This window comes from Numenius arquata, chromosome 3 (assembly GCF_964106895.1).
Source record: "Numenius arquata chromosome 3, bNumArq3.hap1.1, whole genome shotgun sequence".
NCBI lineage: Eukaryota > Metazoa > Chordata > Aves > Charadriiformes > Scolopacidae > Numenius > Numenius arquata.
The window spans coordinates 24,300,465-24,327,334 of record NC_133578.1 but is presented as its reverse complement, the minus strand read 5'-3'; the positions used below and the strand labels follow the sequence as shown (position 1 = coordinate 24,327,334).

Genomic DNA, 26,870 nt, shown 5'->3' with positions numbered 1-26,870 from the left:
GCCTGCTTTTTTTCTTTGAGAAGCTACAAGTGACTATATAATTTTATGTGTAATGCCTTAGAACCCAAAAGGACGACCCACACAGGAGAACTGGGGGATTATTGACATGAATTGCATTGCCTGGAATGTTTGTAGGATGTTTTGGGTGAAAGTACTTGCTGTGGTTCATAAACATTATTGGCATCTAGCTCTGAGTAAATCTTATATCATGTACAGCTTGTACCGGCTCTGTTAGAAGGTATTAAATAGAAGAAAGTATAATACACTTGTCCTAAATCCATTACTTCTTCCATTGTATTTTTATTAAAGTCAGTGAGCAAGGGAATTGTAAGAGATTAGACATTGTTTTGTACCGCAGAGGAGCTCATTGTCACTCCAGTTGATGCAGTACCTGACTTGTTCTCTTTCTTGCACCCAGCTGCTACAGCTTATTTAAGCACTTAACACAATTGAAAAACATGATCTAGCCCTTTTTTTTTTTAAACAGCAAGATTTGTCTTTAATTGTCCTTTGAAAATACCATTGTTTTGAAACTTTTTTTTTACAATAAAAATAAAAGTAAGAATAAAAATTCTTATTTTGTCACTTCAGTGTCACTTTCTTAAATTGGCAGGAACCCCACAGGAAAGTGGAGAGCTGAGGCTATGCTATGTAGATCTGAAAAAGATTTCCAAGGAAAGCCATGAATGGAAGGACTGTGGGCACAGTGCACAGCATACACCTTGTGTCAACAACGAAATTGGTGTGTGCACAATAAATTGCTTTTGGTGCAGCACGGTTTAACTAGTTATGAGTACTTTTTACCTCAGCACAGTTCTCTATATGTATCTGAAGAACCATCATAGCTATTTTGAAGGCCAGAAGGAATAGTAATTATTATCTAGTTTGATCTCTTGCATATCGCAGTTTAATTCTCACAATTGTGGTTAAAACAGAATGTATCTCTTAGGGGAAAAAATTAACCTTTATTTTAATATTTTCTAGCTGGAGATAAAGCACTGTAACTTGCATAAGCTATGCCAGTGATTCATGATCTTTACTGCTTAGAAATAAGACACAGCTTTAGACTGCTTTTGTCAAGCTTCAGCTCTCAGCCATTTGATTTCTGCATGCTACTGTGAAAAACCCTGTACTATGTGATTTTTTTTGTTAATTATATATATGAAATGCAGTAAGAATGAAAGCAAAATATTTAAGCACGTCTTCATGTAAAGGTACTTTTTCAAAGCCTCTTATTTTTCTCCAGTTTTTCAACAGATAAGTTGAAATATTATGACAGATAATAGTAGACTTTTTCACATTGGACATTAGCCTATTTATATACTCAAAGTTTGTGTTAGTCTTTTAATTACAGTATAGTTCATTTGCGTGCGACCCTCAAGTCTACTCAGTCATTCTCACAAGGGGGAAGTCCTCTACCTTGTAAATAGTGTACCCACCCTCCCTCGTCTCCCACGCAACAAGTGTATGAACTTGAGTCTATTGTATTGAAAAACATTATTTGCTGTCACTAAATCTGTCTAGCAGATCTGGTCACTATACTCATGATTCACGTTGTTAGTAATTTTCTATTTTCAGAATCTGTGTCATTAATGTGGTCTTTTTTTAGGCTGTTGATGAAAGATGATAACCAGTGAAATGCAAATAATTTGTTTGGAGTGCCACCAGAAACACACTCATTGGATTTTCTATTTACAGTTACATTCTGAGACCGACTGGTTAGGTGGTGTTGACTCCCTTTAGTGTATGTGGTGTTTTTTGAATTAAATGCCTTATGTCACTGAGCCAGATCCCTTATGGAAGTCTGAATATATTAATTATTCACTACTACCTTCGTTATTGATATGCTATGCTGTTGGACTTCTGTATGAAATAAGAGGAACTAAATAAGAGCTACAGGTAACATTTTAGGTACTCCGTATAGCTTTTCTAGGAGCAGAGCAGTGAAAATGATAGCATTTTGGACAATTGAAACATTTTAACTGCTTTTGAAGTGTTTACAGGGAGCTGGTCAGTTATTACATCTTGAAAGTTTTGAAGGGAATGAATAAGGTGCTGAGAAACACTCCATACTTCCCAGAAACATCTACCTTGGGAGGGGGTGGGGGGGGAAGCCTACTGTACTCACAGTTACTCTCTGTAGTAGTGGAGACTTTTGCACTGCATGCAAGATCACGGAGAATTCACTTGCACTTTGAAGTGTGAAGTGATAATCCTCACAACTGCTTACTTCTTCATTAAATTTGTGGAAGTTAATTACATGCCCTGCTAATTTACAACAAAAAACTCACAATTCTCTGATGCCAAGTAGGCAAGTGAGTTTTCCAAGCTTCAGTTTAGTCCCTCATGCTGTAAGAAGAATTTGGCATTGGCACACATTATTACTATCATCCATCCAGAGAGTTTATTAATGTATGCACATTTTTCTACACAGTACTGTCTCATGAGCATGTCTTGATAAAGCTCCTAAATGCAATTTAAATGTATTTCTTTATAGTATTTTATATTGTTGGGATGTACTGTCAAAGTCCTGCTTAGCATTTCTGGGTTGACTGCTTGCCACCTTTGAAAAATGAGAGCAGGACATAAATTATAATTGCTGTATTGCATATGGCTAAATATACTAAGTATTCACATGTGCTAAATATATTGCCAAGGATATAGTCAGAAATTAACTGATGTTTAAAACACTGGTATTTGATATTCATGAAGTTTGTTGTATTTCAGATGCCTTGACAACTGTAAGTAAATTGGATTTTGGAGGGGGTTTTGGTGGCTTTTTTAAATGGCACTTGCTGTAATGTTGTTAGCTGACAAACAGAACAAGAATACCTCTTTCGTCAAACAAGGAGAAGTAGATCATTCTGCTGGTGACAGATTGACCTCAAAGTGTGCAACTGGGGAGGCCGGATCTAATAAAACAAAGTGGATCATTGCTCTGTATTCTGTTATTAAGCATCTCGGAGTTAACTAGAGTAGTGATTTAAATGTGTTTAAATGACTGTTACAGTGATAGTGAAGATAAAAAGGTCGGTTCATACTCTTTTACCAGACCTAAATACAAGTAATTAATAAAATTAAAAATGGTGCTACGTGAGATACAACCTGAAAATGTGCTTTTGTGTGTTTGTTTAGAGTATTGGGGCAGTTGAGTGAAAAAGAAATATGTGGAAATAGTTGTGTTTCTGTGTATTGTCATTAGTATTTAATAATTTCTTATAAAGGGATCATATTAAATCTCATTTAAATGGGACATCACCATTAATGCAGGGGAATCTGAGTTCATCTGTCCCTCTTTTTTGTTTCTGGACTGTCTGTCTTACATTCTGTGTGGTGCGACTGCCCAGGTAGTCCATCAGAGAAAATTTGACTTTGATTGAATAGTTATTTTACAATTTTTTCTTTGTGTTTTACTGCCTCACCAGCTTCAGACATAAATGCTGTATTTGCTTAGAAGTTTCCATCCTCTTATCTAAAGAAAGTTTTCCAATACTTTGCCACCTCCTCTGTAAAACCAAAATAAATGCAAGTATACAGCTGTGTGTTCTTCCCAGCATGTTCAGTTGTTGGTCGGCTTTCTCTGTGGAAGCTTGCCATGTAATGCTCCTTTAGAACAACAGTTGGAAACAGCGTCAAGTCAGGTACCTAATCGAGAACTCTGAAAAAATAGATCTGTGCCAAAATGGGTTTAGAAGTGTCAGTGTAGGCAGCAGACAAATGTAGAAGAGAAGTTCTGATTGGCAACTATGTGCTTAGACAGGCTTTAGGAAGAGCAAACTTTATTTGCTGCGTTGATGCTTGAAATTTTCTGGAGGTTCTGCGTTATGTAGTTGCCCTGACAGTGTGATTAAAAAACATTTCATTGCTGCTTAAGCCTAAAAGATTGGCTTTGATAACTTGTGCTATAGTGTTTTTTCTGTCAATTTTTTATCAACTTCAATTTAAATGTAATAATGCGTTGCTATTGAGGGGGAACTGTAATGCTGAAAGTCACGTGGTAAGTGCTCACAGAATTAGTTTAAAACCCGAAATAGTGTGTAATCGGAATTCCTTCACTGCTGAACAGGAATCTTGGAAATTGTGTTGATTTTTATAAATCTATTTAAACAAGAGCTGAAGATAAAGATCTTAAAAGTACCTATTGGTAGAATGCTTCCCTTATCTTGTTTATATAGATTAATTAAAAATTAAAAAGCACATAGGGTTAAAGATAAGATGGTACCACTGTTTTCTTTTTCATGTGTAATCTTGTTGCATGTCTCTACATAAGCTGTTCTGGCCACTCATCATAGTAACCAGCTGGGCCATTTCACCTGCTGGAGCCATTAAAGAGGACTCTCTCCCCCTAGATTAATCCCCTCCGACATTAGTTTTTTGCTCTGACAACTGGAGCAGGCATTCAGAATTTGCAGGTGGCCAGTGTGACGCACATAATTGCCTACAATTTTAGGCAATGAATAAAAATGGTCTACATTACTTGTCAAAGGTTGTATATGCAGTGCCAAGTGAGATCTATGGGAAGCCTTTTAGGGTTTAAAGAACAGTTAATAGCAAAGCTGCACAGTGCTTTTTTAATCATAATGCATTTGTAATATAGCACTTTGATCTTCTCCTTGTAGGAAATGGTGTTATATTAGCCACTTTTAAACATTTATGAGTGAAATTCAGTTACAGGAGAGTAAAAGTGATTATTCTTAGGCAGAACATGTTAGATTTCATTAAAAGTTTTAGCTTGCCCCTTCCTTGTTAAAATCTGTGGGGAGTCCTGTTCCTGGAGGGTTTCAAATCAGGATCTGAAGATTTCAAAGAGCTTTTTCTTTGTTTTTCACTAAAGCAACTGCAAGACTAGAAAAGACTGTAGTAAATACTGATGTTATTTGTGGTTGTTTATAAACGTGCTTCAACCGCATAGCATTAAGCGCAAAAAAATACTGTGTGCTCGATGGTTTAGGGAATGCTTCCTTGTATTTTTAAGATCTTAATTCTTGGTTGCGTCAATTATAACCTAAAAAAATGCATTATTTAAAGCATGATCATAAATTATCTACAACAAAAAATAGGCGACTCTAAAATGTAGTACTCCTAGAAGAGCCGAGTTTGACCTTTCAGACCCAAGAGCCTTTTATTAACACCTGCCTGTAAGGAGAACCGTGCCACACGCAGCTTTCAGATTCACGACCACAAAACTGATGAGGAAAGGCTTGAAGGGTTCAGTTTGTGTCACTTGCTGTTTGCCGTTTCCATTTCACAGATGATTAATCTTTCTGTGAAGAAAGGCCAGAGAAACAAAGCACATTGGGCTCTTCCTGCAGTTACTCCTTCTGAATGCACACTAGCTTGCTAACTAAAAGGCCTTTAGATTTCCTGCCGAGAGAGATGTTCTGAAAGTGAATGCAGCTGGTTGGAGGTCACCAGTGCAAGGCTCTTGCCATTGTGTAATGGAGGCTTTGGCAGGTTTCATTTTGGGGGGGAGGGAGAAGGTGTTGGCGAAAAATTAATGCGGAATAAAAAGGGCTTGGGCCATTTGAATTAATTTCTTGAAGGGTGGATCATCAATAATAGGCTCAATTTCTTTTGCTCACTATTTAAAAAAAAAAAAGATATTTGCTGTGTTTTTTTTCCCACCCGTTCCCTTTTCTTAATGGCATGTTTATATTGTACGTGGTCTCTCCCGCTGGATGCTGAAATGTCACGTCTTACTGAGTTTGAAAAGCAATCTAAAATGTACTGATTTTTACATTTTATGAGCTCTGTTAATTTTCATGGTGGCGAGAGACGATACTTGAGTATTGTATATTTAACTTCCTAATTATGGGATTTGTATCGCTTTAATAATTGATACTGCTCTTTAGTGACTTTTAAAGCAGCGATTTCTATTTTTCTGGGAGAGTAAAAATTTGTTTTTAAACCGTATTATCTATTTTTTAATTTGTGTGTATGTTTTGAATCTTAATGCGTATATGCCTTGTTTATGGAAGAGAATGGTTTGATATCCAGCTGGGTTTTTGACTTTGTTTTTTCTTGATCTTGCGTAGGACGTAATGTGCAAAATCAAGACATGGGTAATAGATGAAAAGAAAGCTGTCCGCTTCTATCATGATTGGAATGACAAAGAGGTAGGCTATAAATATTACCCTATGAATTGACTCCTGATTTTGCTACCTGTTACTGTCTGTTTTTAAAGGGGTTTTTTTATTATTTCATATTCATAGTGCATTGAATGTTAAATTTAGCAGTCAGTTCTGTGTTTACTGGTGATATAAATATTAGACTAATTCTGTTGCCTTCTCAGACATGCCATGAGGAAAATGGTCATAAAATTAACTCAAGTTGGTATAACTTGTTTTTAAAATTCTCCTCCTTTATTTTCACTTCTAGATTGATGTTTTGAACAAACATTTGTTTTTTACTTCAAAACCGATGATCTACTTGGTTAACCTCTCTGAAAAAGACTACATTAGAAAGAAAAACAAGTGGTGAGTGTGTTCAGGTTAAATATCTAGATTTATGTTTGTTTCACATTTTTCAATGGTGGAAAAATTCCTTGTGCATAAGATCAACAAGGATATTAATTAAAATAAGAATAGAAACTAATGTTGCACTTTTGTTACTTATTATGCTCCCATTGACATGCTGCTTGAGTACAATGCATATGGCGAAACCCTGAATGAAAGTACAGAATAGAAAAGAATATGCTTTCCTTTCTTACATTTTTATATGAATCCATTAACTGAAGAAAATAGATTTGATTTAGTAGTACTGATTTAAATAAACATATGGTTTTATCATGTTATATAATGCTGATTGTCTGAACAACATCTTTTTCATTCCAAAGGAATGAATTGAATGCCAGAGGACTAAAGCTATGTGAGTTGCACAGAAATCTTTCAAACTGTGGCAAAATTGCACGTTTCTACAGTACTCTTCTGTTTGCAGTTGGGTGCCTGACTTTCTTGCCACTGCTTGCACTTCGTGTATTTTTCAGGCCTGTTTTGATGAGTTTTAATGCCATGAACAGCACAGGTTTTAGTGAAGTATTCCTGACATCGATAATATGACTTAAGTACATGATGGGTACGAAGTCAATCTATCAGACTTTCAATGAACTGGATGAAGATCCAGTGCTAACATGGTAGACATACAGTGGGAATCTGCTGTTGAGAAGTACAACATTTAGCATGTCATTGGAAGCTCTAGATGGGATAAATATTTGTTTTGTGGAGGAGAGAACAGATTAAGTAGTATACAATGAAGAAAAATTTATAGCACTATATTTAGTTTAAAAAAAGCAACAAAACAACAAGCCTTTTCATAGTATTCAGATCTTTAAACACTGAACTTGTGAGATTCTTTGAAGATGTATAAACTTATGTTTGTGAACAGATATATGCGTGTAACTCATCCAAACAAATCAAAAGTATCTAAAGCGGAATATCTGAATTCTCCTAAAGTACACCCTCTGTTTCTCCCTGTACTTCATTAAGTACTTAGATGCACATGGTTTCAATTTTCCATTAAAAATTCTCATTTCCATATGATATCAAAGAGTGAGAAGGCTTTAAACTGAAAAATAAACATTCATAGACTGGAAGCCAAAACAATAATTAATGTCAGATGGTTAACTCCAATAAATCATTAGAATAAATTCTGTGAAATTACTGCAACTAAAACTGTCCTTTTGATACTCCAAGACATTTTGTGTTAGTATTAAAGAACAAAATTTAACCTATTTAATGGCAAACACTCTTAGCCCAAAACACAGACTTTGGAATAAACTTCATAGCCAATGTAATAATGTAAGCTTTTCATATTTGGCTAGATCTTATAATTTTAAAATAATTTGTTCCTTCTTGAATGTTTTTTGGGTATGATGATTTAAACATTAGAAGTGGTTCTACCCAAGGAAGTAAAAAATCAGGATAGTAGTATTTGCTCTGTTACTGTCAGGTGATACCTTTTTCGAAGTACAATCATTGAGGTTTTCTAAGGTTCGCTATAACAGTACAGACGTGGAAGTTTATGTGAAAATGGATGAGTCCGTTTCTCTCCAAAAAAGAATCCTCGCACCTGTATTTGGATGATTACAGGTAGAACTCACCGGCTCTAATTGTACAGTAAATACCATTTCCCAGACCCTAATGGTAGACAGACTACTTAGGAGACGCCAGTCTGTGATTTAGCTGTCGCCAGTCACCCCATGTTTTTTGTGAGACCAGTTGTGATGATGACATAGTTAAACCCAATTGAAAGCAAATCTTTGTATAAATTGCAATTTTTAATTTGTAAAATATCAGATGTTTGAGTTGAGGAGTCATATAATGAAATGGTTTAACTGTTTCTATTACAATTAATGATTTAGTTTTTAAAAAGTATACCCAGATCTCATGGATGTGAGTGTAATTGTAGCTGAAAGATCAAAGCCTGGGTAGCTGAGTGATGTTCCAGAAGAGAATTTACCACATAGCCATTTTCAGTACAGTTTCTGCCTCCTGCTGTTCCTATTTTCCCTCAAGCTAGCCATTGACTACCCCCTGTGCATCCCTGCTCGTAAAAAATGATTGAGGAAGTATTTGTCATGTATTTATGAGTGGGAAACATTGTGTGATAGGGAAAGGCACCTACTAGAACCAGAAAGATTGCCATTTTCTTTCATTCAGCCACTCTGCCACAGCTTTAAATCCTCTGTTTATGCAACATAGCTTTTATATTTAAGAGCTGAATAAATGTTTTGTATGAAGGATGGTAACGGTAGGCTTTTGACATTTGTGTGGTGCAAACAGATGTGGATGATTAGAATATATTTTACTGTTAGATGCCACTTAATTTGTGATTTTTTGTTATTATTTTGAGAGGTAGAGGTTCATATTTGAAATGCAAGCCACATTTAGACTAGTCGTTCAAGTTGAAAAAGTTTATTTCTGAGTTTAATTCGTAATATTGCTACAACAAAAGTAAGGTTAATGCAGGAAACGCTCAACAGTAAAATGTTTTCATAAGACTATATAAGACAACTATAAAAGTGTTTAAAACAGCAAAGGAGAGAAGAAGCTTTTTGATTATGGGTAGAGAGGAAAACTAAAATTGTCTTTGTTTTACTGGGTCACTCTCTCAGAATTAATGAACATTTTAATTGTTAGTTAAAACATTTAAGTGCTAACATGTTATTTTTCAATCCAAGAAAAGAAGAAAACACTGTGAAAGATAGGACTATTGTGTGTTTGAGTAGGTGTATTGACCTTTTGAAAGATGTAAAAACTGGAATAGCTCCAAGCAGTTACTTGCTGGTTTTAACAATGTTGAATTAGTCATTCAGTTGATTTATGATTAAGACCTAGCCCCTGAAGAGAGGCTGACATGGCAGCTGTGTTAGTCGCACTTGTGTTATGATCAGATGACAGTAATCATGATGTTGTATGGGGGAATCCACTGAAACCATTCTTACTGCATATTGCTGTGCTCTAAATTAATACTTCATCCCGTCTTTTAATAATTCCTAATGGGTTTTATACAGATCTAATACCTTAACATGGTATACATGTATTCAAGTTTTACCATGAAAGTATTCTAAATAAGCCTATTAATTTTCAGTTAGAACTGTTTTCTGAGTCACAGAATGTCCCATAAATCCAGAACATGAGATTTATCAGCCCTTTACCTAATTAAAGGTTTACATTTTAGTCTTGCTAAAGAGGGTGCTTTTAGTGGGTCGTAATATGGATTCCAATTATGAAATATACTGAGCTAGTTAATGAGTGGATGTAGTGGACCATGCTTAGCGTACTGTTCTGTTCAGTATTTTGGACTTATTCTTTGTAGTGAGCACCAGGAACACTCTATGTGTCAAAGCTGCGTAGACTGAGCTTTTTACTCAACTTCTCAGGCCTAAACAAGTGAATTTTTTCATCCTATGCACAGACTGTAATTTAAAGACCTGATTATGCTGCTAAAGATTTTCTAGTATCTGTAGCATCGTAACTAAGCCATTTCTCTATTATAATTCAGACTTGTTGAGTATCCAAATGTGTATTAACATTATTTTCAAGGAGTTGTTTCTCAAAAGTCTCATGGTAGAAATCCTGTTAACAAAATTAAGTTGGGTGTTGATGGGTTAGGGTCCTCTCTTTAAGTATCTTACTCCTGTGTATTTAGAAAGATGGCACACGTCATAATAAATAACTTCTCCCCCGTTAATTTTTATAGCATTTTTAGTGTTCTTAAGCTAGAAGAGGCATAATTAGGTCAGATAAAAGGTCTATCTTTTCTGGTGTCAAGTTTCTGACAGGCCACTAACAGATGTCCCAGGAAGATTATAGGAACAGATTAAGCAGAGTTTATGCATCCAGATTCTTGCAATCTGTTATCGTAGAACTGACTAAGCCAGATATTATATACTTGTGGTTAATAATTTTTGGCTGATTTTTGTTCTATGAATTTAGCCCTTGACCTTTTGAACCTAAGTATACTTTTGGCATCCCAATATCCTGGAGCAGGGACTTCCACAGTTTAACTATGTGCTATATGGAGAAGTACTTCCTTATGCTTGTTTTGGATCTGCCACATCATAATTTCATTTGATGCTCCTTAGATCTTGTAGTATGAGAGTGAATAATCCTTTTCTATTCATCTTTTCCATATTGCTTCAGATGTTCCAAATATTAAAAAAAAAGGGGGGGGGGGAAATCTGTCATGAAGAAAGAAATATCAAGGAAGACTCAATAGGCTCGAGTATGAACTAATCTGCTTCACTCAGTCTTTCACTTTTAAACTAGTTAGGAAAGAAAGTTACTATCTGGTGGTAAATGGAGACTTGGTTGTATTTCTGTGGGTACATATCCAGTGGCAGCATAGATGTAGTAGCTGTGTGTTCACCATCTCAGCAAAGAGGCAAGGCAATGTCATGTGTTGGTAGAGCAAGAGGATGGTGACAGGAGAAGAAATGCTATCCAGAACGTTTTCATGGCTGCAGTACGTCTGTTAAAAACAAGAAAAGAAAACAAAACTTAAAAGAAACTTAAAAACAAAAAAAACTGTGCTCCGAAACCTCCCCTTCCACCCTTAAATAATGTCTGATTTTAGAGAAGTCCTGGAGATACTATTTTTGTATAGACTCTTCTTAAATTGGTTATCAATAAATATTTGATCTCTATGTAAAAAAATATTAGACTGACTTAGCATTTTACCTGCATTTTGATTTGGGACCTTTCAAAAAAAGTTTTAAAATCCAAATGAAAGGAAGATTCCTGGAATTGGTAATATTAACGTGACATACCTTGAAGCAAATAATGATTTAAAAAGCAGTATAAGGATATGTATATTTAAGAATCTTAGTAAATAAATTAATGGGAAATCAGGGAAAGAACAACTGCAGGTCATCTCTGCCTCTTTTACAACTGTGGTGACTCAATAAAAGTGTGAAACATCTCCATCTTAGTCCCACAGAAACACAAACTCCTTTTGCTGTCCAAGTTTCAGCCCTTTTTAAATACTGTCTGGAATAGATGAACCTTGTAAGTTTTCAAAAGAAAATCCCATTTGGACCAACTACTTAAAAGTTGTTCCTCTTCTAAAAGGAGGGATGCTGCTGTTAATGAATCTCTGCAGTGCAGGCAAACAGAATTACATCACTTAGAGCAAACAATTATTTGCAAATATCAGCAAGATATCTGAGTGCGGGCAAAATGCAGTTTTCACTACCTTCAGTTTCTGAATTACATTTATGTTCTTAATTATATTGTGTGTATTTAAGTATACTGCAAGTCATACAGTCATGGATGTTTAAGCAGATACATTTTATTTTTATAAATATATTTGAGAAATTATTTGATGTAGAGTTACTTAAATCATAATTATAAGTTGTAATGCCATGGTGGTATTGAGATGTTTTCTTGACATAGCTGCTTAATGATTTTAAGGCTGTCTTCTATGCAGACAGATTTGGAAAATGATAATTTTTTAAATATGTTGCACTTCTTTTCCCTGCCTTACAACTTAAATGTTTTTAAAAAACATTAAAAGATTATTAGTATTAGTATAAAAGGAGTTTTACACACACAAGTTGTGAAGTCAGATACTCAAAGTTAACAAGATTCAGAATTTAGGCTTCCTGTTGCACCTTTGCTCCTTGACTGAGAGTACCTTCCACCTCAGATCATTTTAACTAGAGGATGGCATATATTTTCTATAGAGCACTTACCTACTGTAGTAGGGGATAGTGCATGCTGTTTGTGTAATAAACAGTCTTTCTTTACTATGTCTTATACAAATTAATTAGTGAATACAAATTAATTTGTCTTCCATCAACCTAATGACAGTCTCTTTTCTTTCTGGCACCTTTGCCTGATGTTGCCAGTTGCCTTCTTGTAGTCTTCTGTCTTACTAGTTCCAGTGACTTTTCATTCAGTAGTTCTGTCTACCCCAAACTTTTTTCCCCACTCTTTTCCTAGCTGATGTGTTTTCTGGGGGTCTTTGCCAGATTGTATCTCTCTCTTCTCTGATTTCATCCCATTCTTGCTGGCTTAGTTCCAGTCCAGTCCTTTGGTCTGGATGCTTTCTTTCACCAGACTTCCTGCTTTGCTTTGCTTTGCTTTCCTTTGCCTCCCCCTCTGGGGTCCCCCATCCATTTGAATGTGAATGCACATTGTTTGGGTAACAGCAGGTGTCGGGGACATGTCTCTAAGCATGGGGAAGGTGGGTCCCTGTTCTCAGCTCCGGTGTGTAACCTCATCCCAGACGCAAAAATACCTTCCAGGAAAAGTCTAGCTTCACTCCAGTGCTCTGCTTGCATGCAGGTGCTGTGGATTATAGAAAGAGATTAAATCGCTGAGACTCCTTCAGTGTTAAATTTGAGCAGTTTTGCTAAGGACATGAAATTTCTGATTTGGATGGACTTTCACACAAGTGCGACGCTTTATCTCTGATACTGCGTTTGCTCTGTGCCAAACATAAAGTCTTGGCTCCTAAGCATTAGGACAGTAATATTTTTCAAATAAAATGTTCCTAGGATGTTTTAAAAAATGGGCAATGCTGTATGGTGAAGCTGTTTTCAAAAACTTTAGTCTGGTTTCAGTCAAAAATTTCACCTGGTTACAACATGGCACTTATAAATAGCTAAAGTGTAGGTTGCAAAGTCAGGAAATAAAGTCTCAGTAATTTACTTAGGATATATTGAGTCTTGAAATGATAAAAAGGGGGGATGGTGGAGGGGAACCTCCTGGTTTTTGGGAAGTCCTGTCCTGGACAGATAAAGGTAGCTTTAAGTTATTCTTACAACTCCTCAAAGGCTGCAGACTGTAGATATCATGGTGACCAGAGTAATGAAGAACAGTTTCTGTGATGTTGGTACCACAACTCCCAACACCAGCCCAACACAGTTGTACCCCGGCGAGCCTCTTTTATTGCCCAAGAGCATCCGTGTGCATCAAGCTGGTTATACTATCAGAGCAACGCAAAAGAACTGTGTATCAACACTTTGTATCAGTACGGCTGTGCTGAGTGAAAGCAGCTATAAGGAGCTCTTCAGCTTCATTGCTGTGTGTATCTTAGCTGCATGTCATACCAAACCTCCTTTTGAGCAGTTCAGATTTACTTCCCATCCTCTCTTCCTTTTTTTCTTCTCTCTCCAGATGCTCTCTTGGTTGTGTTATTTTGTGTGTGTGTGTCTGTCATCACCATAATTTCTGAGCTGTTTACAACTGCACCCACAGAATTGTGTATAATGTTGAACAACCACAGCTTTGAGTTTGGATGCTTCACCAGTGGTCTAGTTGGCTTGTGTAGTCTTACGAATTGCTACCTCCTAATGATACTTTTTTTAATCCTCCATGGCAGTTCAGAGAATCAAGTAATTTATGTGATATTTCATTTAAACACTGATTTTCTTAGGCAAAATCTAGAGCAATAAATGCTGGCTTTCAACAAGCAAAAACTTAACTAGAGTAATCTAAACCTGTGCAGGGTAAGAAGGGACATCTTTATTTGTATATATTGTCTGAACACTTCAGAAACTTTGTTTCTTCCTGGCTTTCATTGGAATTGGGACTTTCCAATAAATATTTTTGTCACCTTTATAAACACATGCTACTTAAGATACATAGTACTAGAGGGAGATAAGTACTAGAGAATGAGATAATAATCAATTAATTACACAACTTTGCTTCCTTCAGTGTATATATAACATGAGCGGTGAAGAGAGGGACTTCCTCAGAAAAATGGTATGTGGTGCCATTGTCAAAGACAACGATGTAAATTTTGTTGCTAAATCATTGCAATGTGACATGTTCCTGCCTCTAGATGCATCATGAGGTACAACATCCTTTCCAAACTTCAGTCTAAAACTGAAGAATGCATAAACTGCTCAGAAACAAACCTGAGATGCAGAGATGTATCTGATCACAGATTTCGTTACTGCATAGTGGATATGGAGAAAGCAGAGACTAATAAATAACTGCTCTTTCTTCCCTGTATGGTGTGTAAAGGGATTACTTCTGTTTTCTGCTATTTACTTTTCACTGTTTGGGAAGCTTGTGCTTTATGCCTCAGTTTTCCTTACTGTTTCCCTAAAAGTGTTGGTGCTGGTGAAGTCATAGACAAAATGTTTTTGGGAAATGTTCTCTACTTTAAAATCAAGTTACCTAACAAAAATATTGATATTGTCTAGTATATGTTTTTCTGGAATTCTATCAGTGATTTACCTCCTGAATGATATCTGCAAAGAAACTATGTGTTCTGTCAGTCTTCTTTTTCAAAAGCTTTCCAAATGTGCTTGGAGTGATTTAAGTGTATGTTTTATCTAGTTGTGGTCCTTCGCTGAACACTGCTTTGACAGCCCTAGCTGGTTGAGCAATGTGCTGCTTGCTTGCCTGAATGCAGATTTCTAGTTCTTTGAATCAATTCTTCTTTAGAACGCTTCCCTCTTATTTATGGTAGGTTAGAGCATAGCTTTTGACAATGTATAGTTTTATATAGTTTTACTGGCAACTAAATGAATTTGGAAATTTTCAATAGGTTGATATCTTTTTTTTTTTTTTTTTTTTTTTTTTTTTGACACTCTGAAGTGAGATTTTTAGCTTCAGAGTGTCTTACCTTGTGCTTTATGGCTTATGTTTTTAGATTCAGACTAGCTTCTAGTTAGGAGAACAGGCATCTCTCTTTCACAGTGCTCCAAGCCAGTGAAGCATTAAACACAGAAATGGGAAAAGTGAAGGAGAAACAATGTTTTTCTCACTCGTCTTTGTTACAGGGTGGAAGAAAGGGGAAGGATGAGCAATTTAAGAATCCAGCTTTTATAATGAGGACAACATTCTGTAATTTACAGTATGTTCTAGGCCAGGATTGTTAGTCCTGAGCATCATCAATGTAACCTCATCAACAGGTTCTCAGGGATTTTGGAGGAGACACGGGTACTAGCCACCATATATATCAGTGCTGTCGTCCCTCTGCAATATCATTACCTCGTAAGCAGATTGCATCCTACTTCCAATGGTAAATAGTTCAGTAGTGATTTCACTCTTACTTATTTTAGAGTAAAGAACTTGGACTGTTCATGTAAACCTGTAGATGTTTGTGATGTTTGTGTCAAAATCTCTTTCACATTTTAAGTTCCTGATGAGAAACATTGTTACTAATGAAGAAATAGAACACTTTCTGTTTCCTTACTGTTTTGTGTTGTGCATTTACAAGCACAGCCACCTTCACTGCAGTGATTTTTGGATGTAATAATATTGATGAAAGAGAAGGAAGTAAGGTGACATAATCTACTCAACTAAATTTCCCAGGGATAAAGATCATTCTTTGATAGAAAATGAATGTCTAAATCTACTTGGAGACTCTGCTGCATTTTTCCGTTTATTGTTGACTTATAAAAATATTTTATATCTCCTTTGTGGTGCAAGTTACAAAGGTCCAATTACACTTCTCTCATTGCAGTTAAAATGCTATCTGCTAATATGCTGCAGCTGAATCAAGGAATGGGTTGTTTGTGTATTTGAACCTTGGGAGAATTTTGACAGGGAAAGAGGGGTAGAGACTGTTCTACATAAGTCATGGTTTGGTTTATGGGCTGAAAGGATAACTGGAATTTGTCCTATTAATGAGCAGATCTTATCCTAGAAAGTAGGATTTTTATTTTTTTTTTTTTTTAAATAAAGATAGGGTTTGCCCCTTTCTTGCTTTACCAATCAGCTAATAGAGAATTATCCGAGATATTATTATTATTATTGATAGTAATTTTTTATTCTTAAGTTATTGTATATTAGGTTATTTACTTTTACTTATTAATTTAGCGAACCCTGTCCCTTTCAGAATGAATGAGCATTGTTAACCTGTCTTTGTCAACTAAACAACATAGAAACAGAAGTTGTGCATAGTCCATGAAGGGAGGAAATTACTCTTTCAAATCAAGGGGAAAATAGATACTATGGGTATGTGTCCCCAGCTTTTAATATCTGTTGGATCATTATTATTACATCTGACATGGCATTTAAAAACCACCAGCTAATTTTGTGTGGTTCCGATTGAGAATTTGGAAGATGGAGAAGGTGACAGTTGAATGACTGGAGACCTGAGTGGCTGTGGTCTCACTTGGTGCAATATGTTCTTGTTACTTGCAACTGGTGGTTTTTGAGAGGACAGTCAGTCGTTCATTCTGATGGAAGGCACATCAATAGTTGTAATAACTGGCAGATGAGCTTTCATATTAAATTTTTTTTTAAGCAAAAAACCCTCTGGTAATATTGTTTTCTATTCTGAAATAACAAGAGAATTTCTTGTATTGCTTTTGCAAAAACATCTGTATGGGGAAATTTGGATTGGGCATTGCAATCAGTATCACTATAATAGTATCTCTTAAACAATGTCCAAATTAGTAAGTAACTTTCCTTTCATAATCTGTTACTCGGTAGTGTATCTGATTTGCAAACAAGTACATGTATGTACCTCTAAAATTCTGCTTATTGAATTTCTGTTTGGATCCCGCTTTGAAACATTTCTTGCTATTACATGCTACAGAATTCTGTTGATCTTGTTAAGTTCTCATAGTTGAAATTAGTTTTATTTCACCTACCATTCTTTATCTCACTGCAGTTAAGATTTCAGATACCTACGAGGTCTGGGAACGCTACTTGTGTTGAATTTTTTTCTTTACGAGTGGTCTACAGCATCTCCATTCTCTGGAGGAATATTTTATGGATTATTGTTCTGTTTTCTATAAATAGGGGCTAAATGGGAACATCAGCTAATCAAAAATAATTGATTATAAATAAAAAAATAATGTTTAAGAGGGAAGATTTTTTTTTTTTAATATACAATGGGAAATATAGGCTGCTGTGGCTTTGGCATCCATTTTTCAAGTTTACTTTTGCTCTGGTAAATTCTTTGTTTCACAATTGACAAACATTTTTCATTGATTATTTTGAATATCGAATGCATTTTATTCTTAATAGTTTTCCTTTTAATTTTTTGGTTATTTACAGCTCAATTATAAGTATTAAGTATATGGAAATATGTTTTTGTTTAACTGCTAGTTTTTCCTGAGAAAGATTACTTACCTTCTAAAGTTTTGGCAGAGTATTTTATTTTCACAACTTGATTTTCTTCTAATGACTAATGTTCAAATGTTGATAGTCACTAGTTTTACAATGAATAGAACTATGTATCTGTGTTTTGAAACCAGGAATAGATGCATCTTCGTGTTTAAATTGGAGAGGAAAGTTCATAGGTTATGTATGTTTAATGGAAGAACTGTCAAATAAGACATTTGGTATGGATATCTTACTATCCTTTATTACCAATGGTTCACCTTAAATATTGTTACTTTGGAGAGCAATTGAATAAGATAATGTTTGGGATTTACTGTGCTCTGGCAATAGTTTCTAAATCCTGAAGAGATGTTTAGAAGATAAATATTTGAAAGAGTAAGTACATGTGCTGGTGTTGTATTTCATTGAGTAGGACAATGAAAATGCATCGATCAGATTCACTGTGTATCAAGTCTCACTCTTGTTCTTATGCACTGGCACAGTGTTACACTTCTGAAGTGAAAATGTATTTAAATCCAAACAAATGGCTTTTATTAAAAAAAAAAAAGAAGAAAATCTTACACCTAATACATTGAAAACTTGCACAATCTTGTCGATCTAAAACATGTGATGGTTCTTCCAGCTTATGTTTTATTTCAGAGGCTCATTAAATCCATACCTGTTTTTATTTAATAAAATCTTTATGTCCCAGGATACTCAGATTAATGAAGTGTGCGTGCATGTGCATGCGTGTTCAGTTTCCTATAGGATTTTTTAAATTATTATTATTTAAAAATAACTTTATGGAGGGTAAATGTTTGTCTTTGGCTCCCTCTATCTGCCTGTCTCTACTTGTCTTTGTGAATTAATGCTTTTGCATAACTCAATCCATCAGATAGACTGGAATCACCAGATAAGCAAGTAGTCCATATGGGCCTCTGGTAAAATAAATAAATAAAAATATGGTAAAAAGACATGGAGGACTAGTAAGGAATTTAGTTATTCAAGCTTAAAAAACAAGATTAATGTCCTTGTGCTCAGAGAGTATATTTCTGAAATATTTTTCCATTCCGGTCAAAGTCTAATTTCTCTATTAGGTTTTCCATAAAGACATAGCTATATGCTCAAAGTATATTAAACAGAAACATAGTTTTAGCTGCCTGTCTTGCAGTAGTGTGTGGTTGTGTGGTAGCCTTTTGTTTCTGATTTCTAGTTATGTTAGTACCCTATTGACATGGAAGGTAACTAGATTGTTCTATTAGTGATTTCTGACAAACAGAAATGGTTTGATATGCTAAAGCTATTTCTGACAGAAGATATAAAGTTTTGACAAACATGCGTAGCACAGCAAGTGTCCAATTCTAAAGAGCAAAATAAATGCAAACCACCATTATGAGGAACACAAACAGCCTGAAAGCAAGTTATCAGTAAGCAAATAATTGTTGAACTGTTATGAATGGAATAGGATGTTGAAATAGGGCATGATTGGCTGATGTTACATATGTCCTTGATTACCTTCCTTGTGCTTTTATCCTAATAAGTGACATTCTTTGTATTCCCTTGGATGGCTAGACAGTCTGACACTGAAGAAGAATAAATATTGCATGTGGTACACATTAAGCTGTCATCTAGGACAGCATTTATAAAAAGTAACTAGAAAAATTCATAAGAAATTCTGCAGTGCTACAGTTTCCTGGCTCCAGTCATAATTGTCAAAGTTCTTGACACATTCAGGTCTTCTGAAATGATTTGGGTTTACAGTTACTTGGTGTATGAATAATTATTAAGGATTCATTTTCTCTGATGATGCAGACTGTTAATGTTAGTTCTCAAAATGTTGCATTTTCGTTAAAGGCCATGTAGTAATAAAAAAAAAAAAAGTGTGGTGTATGTAGCTAGTCCTCTTGCAGAAGTCTGATCCAGGAGATGTATATGTATAAAATAAAAGTAACTGATAAAATTAAAAAGCTGATTTTTCAAATGCTGTCTTTGAATCTTGGTGAAAATCCATTATGATCATGCATTGTTACTATTATTCTACTTGGAAATAGACCCAATTTTTTGTGTACAATATCAGTCTTCTGTTCTTCTTCACTGACTTGAAATTAAGACTCAACAGCAACATAGCAGGATATCATCATCTCTGCAAGGGCAATGGAGAAAAATCCTTTTGAAATATCTAAGACAATGAGTTAGTGTTTGAACGGTAATTATTTTAATCTTTAATTTTGAGAAGAGGGAAGTGTACTAGTTACACTCTTCATACTCTGAAGAAGTTCTGAAGTCTCTGAATTTCTGGTGCCAACTTGTATGTTGACCAAGAAATATTTAATGGCTCCTTTGTTTTTCCATATATTTGTCTATTGCCTGACATAATACCATGATACTCTGGAGTTTGACATAAAATTTCACTATGAGTATTTTGAAGGATTCTTAGAGCTCTGTCGCTGACCATGTCAGTGGAATATTCTCACTGTATACTGTATTCATGGTGTCTGGTTTTGCTGCATATGAAAATGCAGCCGCCTTCCATTTGTGGGTACGTATCTCTCCATTTATGACAGTATTGTCTAACTCATGGGATCGTTTTTTTTATTATTTTACTGAATTAAGAATACTCCATAAGGAAAAATAGCCTATTAACACTTCATCTAGTTACTTGAGGAGTAACATAATTTTATAGGTGACATTGTGCTTATTCTCATCCCTCTTCTAAGTAGCCTATAACTTACAAGACATCGTTGTGAGTAGCTTGGAATGGGAAAATAGAGCCACTGGCTCTTTCATAAATTTGTGTTTAATGTTAATTGAAAAACCTTAAAATAGTTCTTAGCACAGGGTTGGAAAAAATGTGTATTTATGGGAAGAGATAAAGCTGAAACACCTGTTTAGGCTGGAGAAAGTTTTCTCCAAGTATAACACTGCTCAAATGTTACAGGTAACTGTTAACTCTGTAGACCACTACAGAGCACAAAATATTTGCCCAACTGGTAAATTGAACTGTAAGTCCCACTGTGGGAAATTGCTTTGCTGTGCTCCAAACAGCAGTTATCTTAGTAATTGTACCTGAATTCTTTTGTGGCTAATAGACAGTTGATGTCCTTCTTACCATGACAAAATTATTTTATTGCAATATTATTAATTGTAAAAATTTCAGGTAAGATGTGTTCATGTAGTTTAAGATGGGCTTAGTATGATTTTTAATTGGTGCCCTGAGAGCACTGGTTTTTAAGTTGAGAATGTGCATAACCCCACATTTCACATTCTAAACCGTCGCTCACAACAAGGAGCTTATCAGAGCAAATTGTCTAGTCCATCCCCTTCCTCACTCAAAACCTAATGACCCTTTATCATCATGGTTTAGATTGCTGGACACAGATGTGAGAAAATACAAGTAATCTACAGGTAACTACAGTAGCTGCACTGATGTTCTCAGAGAACTGACTGCTGGGAAGATAAAAAGCTTCCCACAGAGCCTGTGACTTTCCAGCAGCAAAGCACATCATGAGCTCATACATGAAGTTTTATTTGCTGAAGATTCACAATAAGATGCATTAGGACATTCAGCAGGGTCCCTTCTTAGATGAGCACAAGAATTCAGTGAGGTTGTTAGTTGATGCACTAGTGCATGGCTTCACACTAAAACTAGAAAGTCCAACAATACCAGTAATGTTTCTTTTTGAGAACATCACAAACTACAGCTGTAATATGATATTGATGTTAACGTAGTTTGTTCATTGATAGTAAATGACCTGATGTCGTTGGACTTTTTTTTTTTGTTATGGAAGGTATTCAGGCGGGAAGCAAAGGTTCTTTAGAAAAAAAAGCTGCTGGCTGTTGAAATACAGAGTTAGCAGTACATGCTAGGTATGAAGGTAGAAGTAAAGTCTTATATGAAAAGACATATATGATTAATTACTGTTAGTTTTTCTCAGCATTTTTTTTGTAATCGTGAAGTAGATCTAAAAATATTTGTGTGTGTGATTGGATACTTTGCCGAGGAAATAAAATATTTTTCAGATAAATTGCACGTACCTTAAGGTTAAGAAGGTAATGATCTTGTTTACTATTTCTTAAAATGTTTTTTGTAATTCTAGAAGCTGCTGCAATACAGTTTTTATTTTTAGTGATTCAGTAAGGTTGAAATGTATCTATTAAACCAGATGGAAATGATCAATGTGAATCAGTCTGTCTGCACTTTAATTCTCTTCTGAAGTGACTTAAGTATAAACACAGTTACTTTATATAGAAGAATTAATTTGGATGCTGAAATGCTTTCTTCCTCTGGTTTTTTTAATCTGTAAGTTTTGGGTTTGTGAAGAGAGCGATAACATGGCATGAGAGGTACAGGTCCTCCAGAAATGAGGATCCACAGAGGGTGGTATTAATTATTAAGCAGGCAATAAGCATTACAGTGGTGGTCTTTTCAGAAAATGCTAATCCTACAAAAACTCTAAAGCCCAAGCCAGACAAAAACTCTGAACAGCCTCCTCCCACTCAGAAAGAAAAAAAATAAAAATAAATCCCACAAACAACATCTCCCCTCCTTCTCTGGTAGTGTGAATGTGACAACTTATGCCTCTTTTTTAATTTAAGTCCTTCTACCCGCTTTGATCACCCTCAAGGCTTCTGTGTTCTGTCATTGATCTTGGGGAGTTGCTCCGTAGGGATTCAGTGCTGCTGTCAGTGGTGGACCTTTGAGCAAGAGCAGGCAGGGCTCTCTAGAAGTCTGTGGCTCTCAAGGTGAGCCAGTGACCATAGCAGCAGTGTCCTTAATTTTCTGTTCTATTGTTGATTCTCCATATGAGGAAAGTACAAGACGCTGAAAACTCTATGCTGTTTGTTCTCCATCTTGCCACTTGCCTCTATTCCACTTTTTTATGCCCATTTTCAGCTTCTGCCAACCTAAATGGTAACAAGCAGAACTCTATCGCAGAGCCCAACAGACACTTTCTAAGAAAATCTTTCCAGTCATTACACATACCTTTTGCTTCACAGTAAAGACATGCAGAAATATTTCCTCTTTTTCACTAGCAGATAGGAGCTACAGGAAGAGAGATATATATTCTCATGTTCTATTTTGTCTTTTGATTGAGGAAGACAAAAGAAATAAAGGGGTATGAATATTGTAAGATTGATTCTCCCCCCCTTCTTTTTTTAATCTTGAGATTAATTATAATGAAGTCCATGTACAAATTGCAGAAAAAACTCAATATATCCTTTTTATTATATATACTGTGTTTCATATTCTGTAGTGGCTTTAATTCTCAACTACAGTAGACACACGGAAAAACAGAAAAGACGGCTGTTACAAAGTTTTGTTTGAGCTTTTTAAACTGAGTGATTAGCAGAAATAATGACCCTGTCAGCCTTAATCACATTAAAATGTGGTTAACATCATTTAATTTTTTCCACTTAATATGCGAAAATTTCCAGTAGATTTGCAGTGAAGGCCATTGAAATTCCATTAGAACAAGAATAAAAATTTCAGGCATCATTTATTCAGAGAGGGAATAAAGGTCTCAACTGAAAACTGCTGAATCTTTCTATTAGGGAAACTATGAATCATTGCATTGAGCAGTACCTCCAGCTTCCATAGGACTGAATCTGGGTTGCTTCTGAATGAATGGAATGCATTTGTTGTGTGGTACTTTTCTGAAAATTACAGCATGTAAGTTTTGCACAAAGTCAGTAAGTGCTTTTTCCACAAAGGATTATTACGTAGTATTTTATAACTGCTGTAGGGCTGGGGAAATACTTCTGCTTTAGGTATCTCATCACATTGAAGTTCTATACTTTGCATTATTTTCATTAAAACATTAAAAAATGTATCCTCTTTCTGATTGATATGTAATGTATAGTTGTGGTTTCTTTGTGGTTGTCATGGTTTTGGCTGAATTTACCAAAACCGGACCGGCAGATGGCCCTTCCCCCCCCTTCCCCCCCCTAAAAGAGGAGAGAGGAGGAGAAAGAGATAAGGAGATTCAGAAGTTTAGAATGAACTAAACTACTTTAATGAAAAATTAATATTAAAATAAAAATAAAGAAGAAAATAATGAAATAGATACAATATATACAAAACCATATCAAGCTCCCAGGATGACAGTCACGTCACCGGCAGGCACTGGGGAAGTCCCAGACTGGACTCAGTGACAAATGGGAACTGGATTCCAGCTCTGGAGTCAGGAACACACAGATCGGGATCAAAGGCAGATGAACAGACAGAGTCCTCTCTGGACGTTGGCCATCGCAGGAAGGGGGCTGACCCTTTGATCCCTCAGCCTTTATACTGAGCATGGGGCAGATGGGATGGAATACCCCAGTTGGTCAGGTTTGGGTCACCTGTCCTGTCCGCTCCTCCCCACCGATGTGACCCCTCTACGTTTTTTCCGTTTCCGACCCCCTAAGGGGGCAAATAACGAGATTGGCTGACCTTGGTTGTTATGGCAGTAAGTATAAGCAAGGGCCTCCCTGCATACCATTCCTTGGCATGGAGCACAAACATTGGGCTTATTCTGAGAACGAGCAGTTTTCTCCACAATATGCCGTTAATTTCAGAGAGTTAGAGGAGGCCTAGCTAGGATGTAAAGTTACAGAACAGAAAATTGGTTCGGTTTTACTTCAAACCAGGACAGTGGTAAATAGCAAAATGAGGATATGTGCAGCTATGACTAGAATATTAAGTCATGTCAAGTCTCCTATGCTCTTGGAGTTTCTTGTATGCTCCACAGGTATATACCAAGAGTACAGCATACAATAACTATATGAATGCGCTGGAGAAACTATCAACTGCGTCTTTTTCTGAGAGAAATTTCGCAGTGTTTGTTAGCTTTACTGTGTTTCAGTCTGCTCTATTGAGGTTCCCATTTTTTGTCCTTTGCCTGTGTTAAGAGAAGATTTCGTCTGATAAGTGGAAGTACTAGAAATACAACTGTATGTTTGCTGCTTTTCTAGACTCTACTGAAGGACTTGTTTTGAATATTTCTTTAAAACAAATATTACTGTATGTAATATGTATTCCGTGTTAAGATGGAATACCTTTACTGAATTGGTTTTTTTGCCTCTTGTACTTAAGTAACTATAGTGGATTGGGTTTTTTTGTTTGTTTTTTAAATTGATATTTTGTTCCTGAGCCTAGTTCATTTCAGCCTATTACATAATTACTTTGTCCTCTTTCCAGTGGGAAAAAATCATTAAAATGCTTTGGATTTTCCAGAACACAAATCGTAAAAATTCATTATTTGTATGATATATTTTTTAAACAATGTAAGAAAGTGCAGTGATATATATTTAATGTAGTGCTAGTTCTCTTAACACTGTGAAATACACAGTGGCTAAGGAATTTTTCTCTGAAATAGCTGTTACTAAACTTAAGACTTGAGCAGACCTACCTAACAGGAATTTGGAAGTGTCTCTGATCCAAATGCACCTCTGTATGTTGAGGAACTAAGAAAACTGAGTAAGTAGGAGATGGGTCCCTGGCCAGGACCAGAACTGTTAACCCTGCAAATAAGATAACAGCAAGTAGGAGTGTGGGAGTGACGAAAAGCTAGAGTAGGCGGGAGGTGCGAATAGAATGAAGAGGTGCAAGCTTTGGGAGCCACATTTGGAAACATCTTGCTAAAGAGCTGCTGGGCCAGGATGGGAAGTTTTGAAGACTGGAGAATGGACACTGGAAAAAGAAACCGGAGTGAGGAACAGAATGCAAAGAACTGTCAAATGGGATGGGAAAGTGGCTGTATTTTAGGAAGAAGGGTCAGAAGAGACTGTACTCACTAGGTTTTTCTCCTTACAAAGCACGGCGTAAAATTCAGAGGTACTATGTCTTTTTGTTTCTCTGCTCTTAGCAAGTATCTGTGATATCTTATAGCAGAATATCTTGCCTCTTCCCAGATTCTGGTCTCTTGAGGGGTGAATACTCATTGTAGCTCCACTACCTCAAAGATAATTTTGTGTAATGGGTATGTAATGAGTACATTCAGTTTATTGGTTACTTTTTTAGAAATTGGAAATTACATACAGCTATATTATGTGTCTTAATGTTGTAATGGGAAACACTTTGAAGTCAGAAAATGTCAGAATGGAGGTTGCCAATACATTTCCGAATCCATGTCCTGCCCCAAAGGGTTGGCTGCTCACGGGTGTACCCAACGACTCCCTTTCCTTTACAGCCAACCTTGTCTCGCTCTGTGCAAAGGACAAGCTTGCTCTTGAGGACGCAGTAGGATTCCCTTCCTCTGGAGCAAAACTTGATATGACATGGAAGGGGGGACAAGGGATGGCTTTATGTTAAAGGCATTTTACATGCCTGGAGATTTGGTGATGGAGAACTTGATTTTACTTCTATCTCTTTTAGATTTGTTTGTGATGCCAAGTAAGAAAATTCCATTAAAATTTTCACACATTTTTAAATAATCATGTTCCTAATTGTCTTCATTTGACCAATTAGGATAATGAAGTTCAGTGTTCTCATTAGTGCTATTTTAAAAATGTGTCCCTTGCCCAAATTTTGAATTTACTTACTGCCAAGCTGCGATACAAGTACTGCAGCCACCTCTTCTGCCTTGCCTGTGCTTTCCTCATGAGTGGTACTGGTAACTATACATGATATTATGTACTAATTTTGACTTTTATTACATTTTATTTTGGAAGAGCAGAACTTCTGAAGTCTAGTTTTCCAAGAGTTTGATTCTTGTTTCCTTAAAACAGTGATTCCTAATTTATACTCATTCTTCAAAAAGCAGTGATGGGTTGCACTGAACAGCAGGCAGCATCATACTCTGTGGCTTAGGAGGACTTTTTGCATGATGATCGCTCTGCCAGCCTACTGCTGCTGGTCAGCTGGCTGGCTCCAGTCAAGTCGAATATGTGGTGGTTGAGTTCTCCGTGCCTTTTTGCGTTGTTTTTTTCATTCATTCATGCCAGTGGAGGCATTGGTTTTTACAAAACTGTCCTGGTTTGTGGCCTAAACCATGACAAAAACGTGTAGGAACTTGATTTGTGTGAGATTGAGACCTCTTTGTCCCCCTTTTGCATTTCTACATAGCCTTTATGTGCTTCTGAATTCACAAAGTGTAGTGCTTCCTTGTAACTATATGGTAATCCCTAAATTACTGTAATCCCTCCTCTGCATTCAGTAGAGAATCAGTTATTGTTGGTAGCTACACAGTATAATGACTTTCATAAATTAATTAAGGTTTTTTTTAAAATGGTAGCTGATTGTTTTGCACTTAGTATTGGGAGGCTGTTCACAGAACCTTGATGCTGCCTTGGGTTGAAAATGTTCTGCTAATTTCCAGCCTACGTTTTTCTATGGCTGGCTGATTTCATCGGTGGCTCTGGCAGCTTTGTCCTGTA

General features: G+C 36.0%; 1 protein-coding gene across 2 annotated transcripts in view; it reads left to right on the top strand.

Annotated features, from left to right (window-relative positions):
- OLA1 (Obg like ATPase 1) overlaps nt 1-26,870 on the top strand; it is a 103,575-nt gene that overhangs the window by 55,508 nt on the left and 21,197 nt on the right. For both annotated transcript variants that reach the window (XM_074145005.1, XM_074145006.1), the window contains 2 exons: nt 6,036-6,116; nt 6,379-6,476. In XM_074145005.1, coding sequence (XP_074001106.1) covers nt 6,036-6,116; nt 6,379-6,476 — 179 coding nt within the window. The remainder of the gene's footprint in view (nt 1-6,035; nt 6,117-6,378; nt 6,477-26,870) is intronic.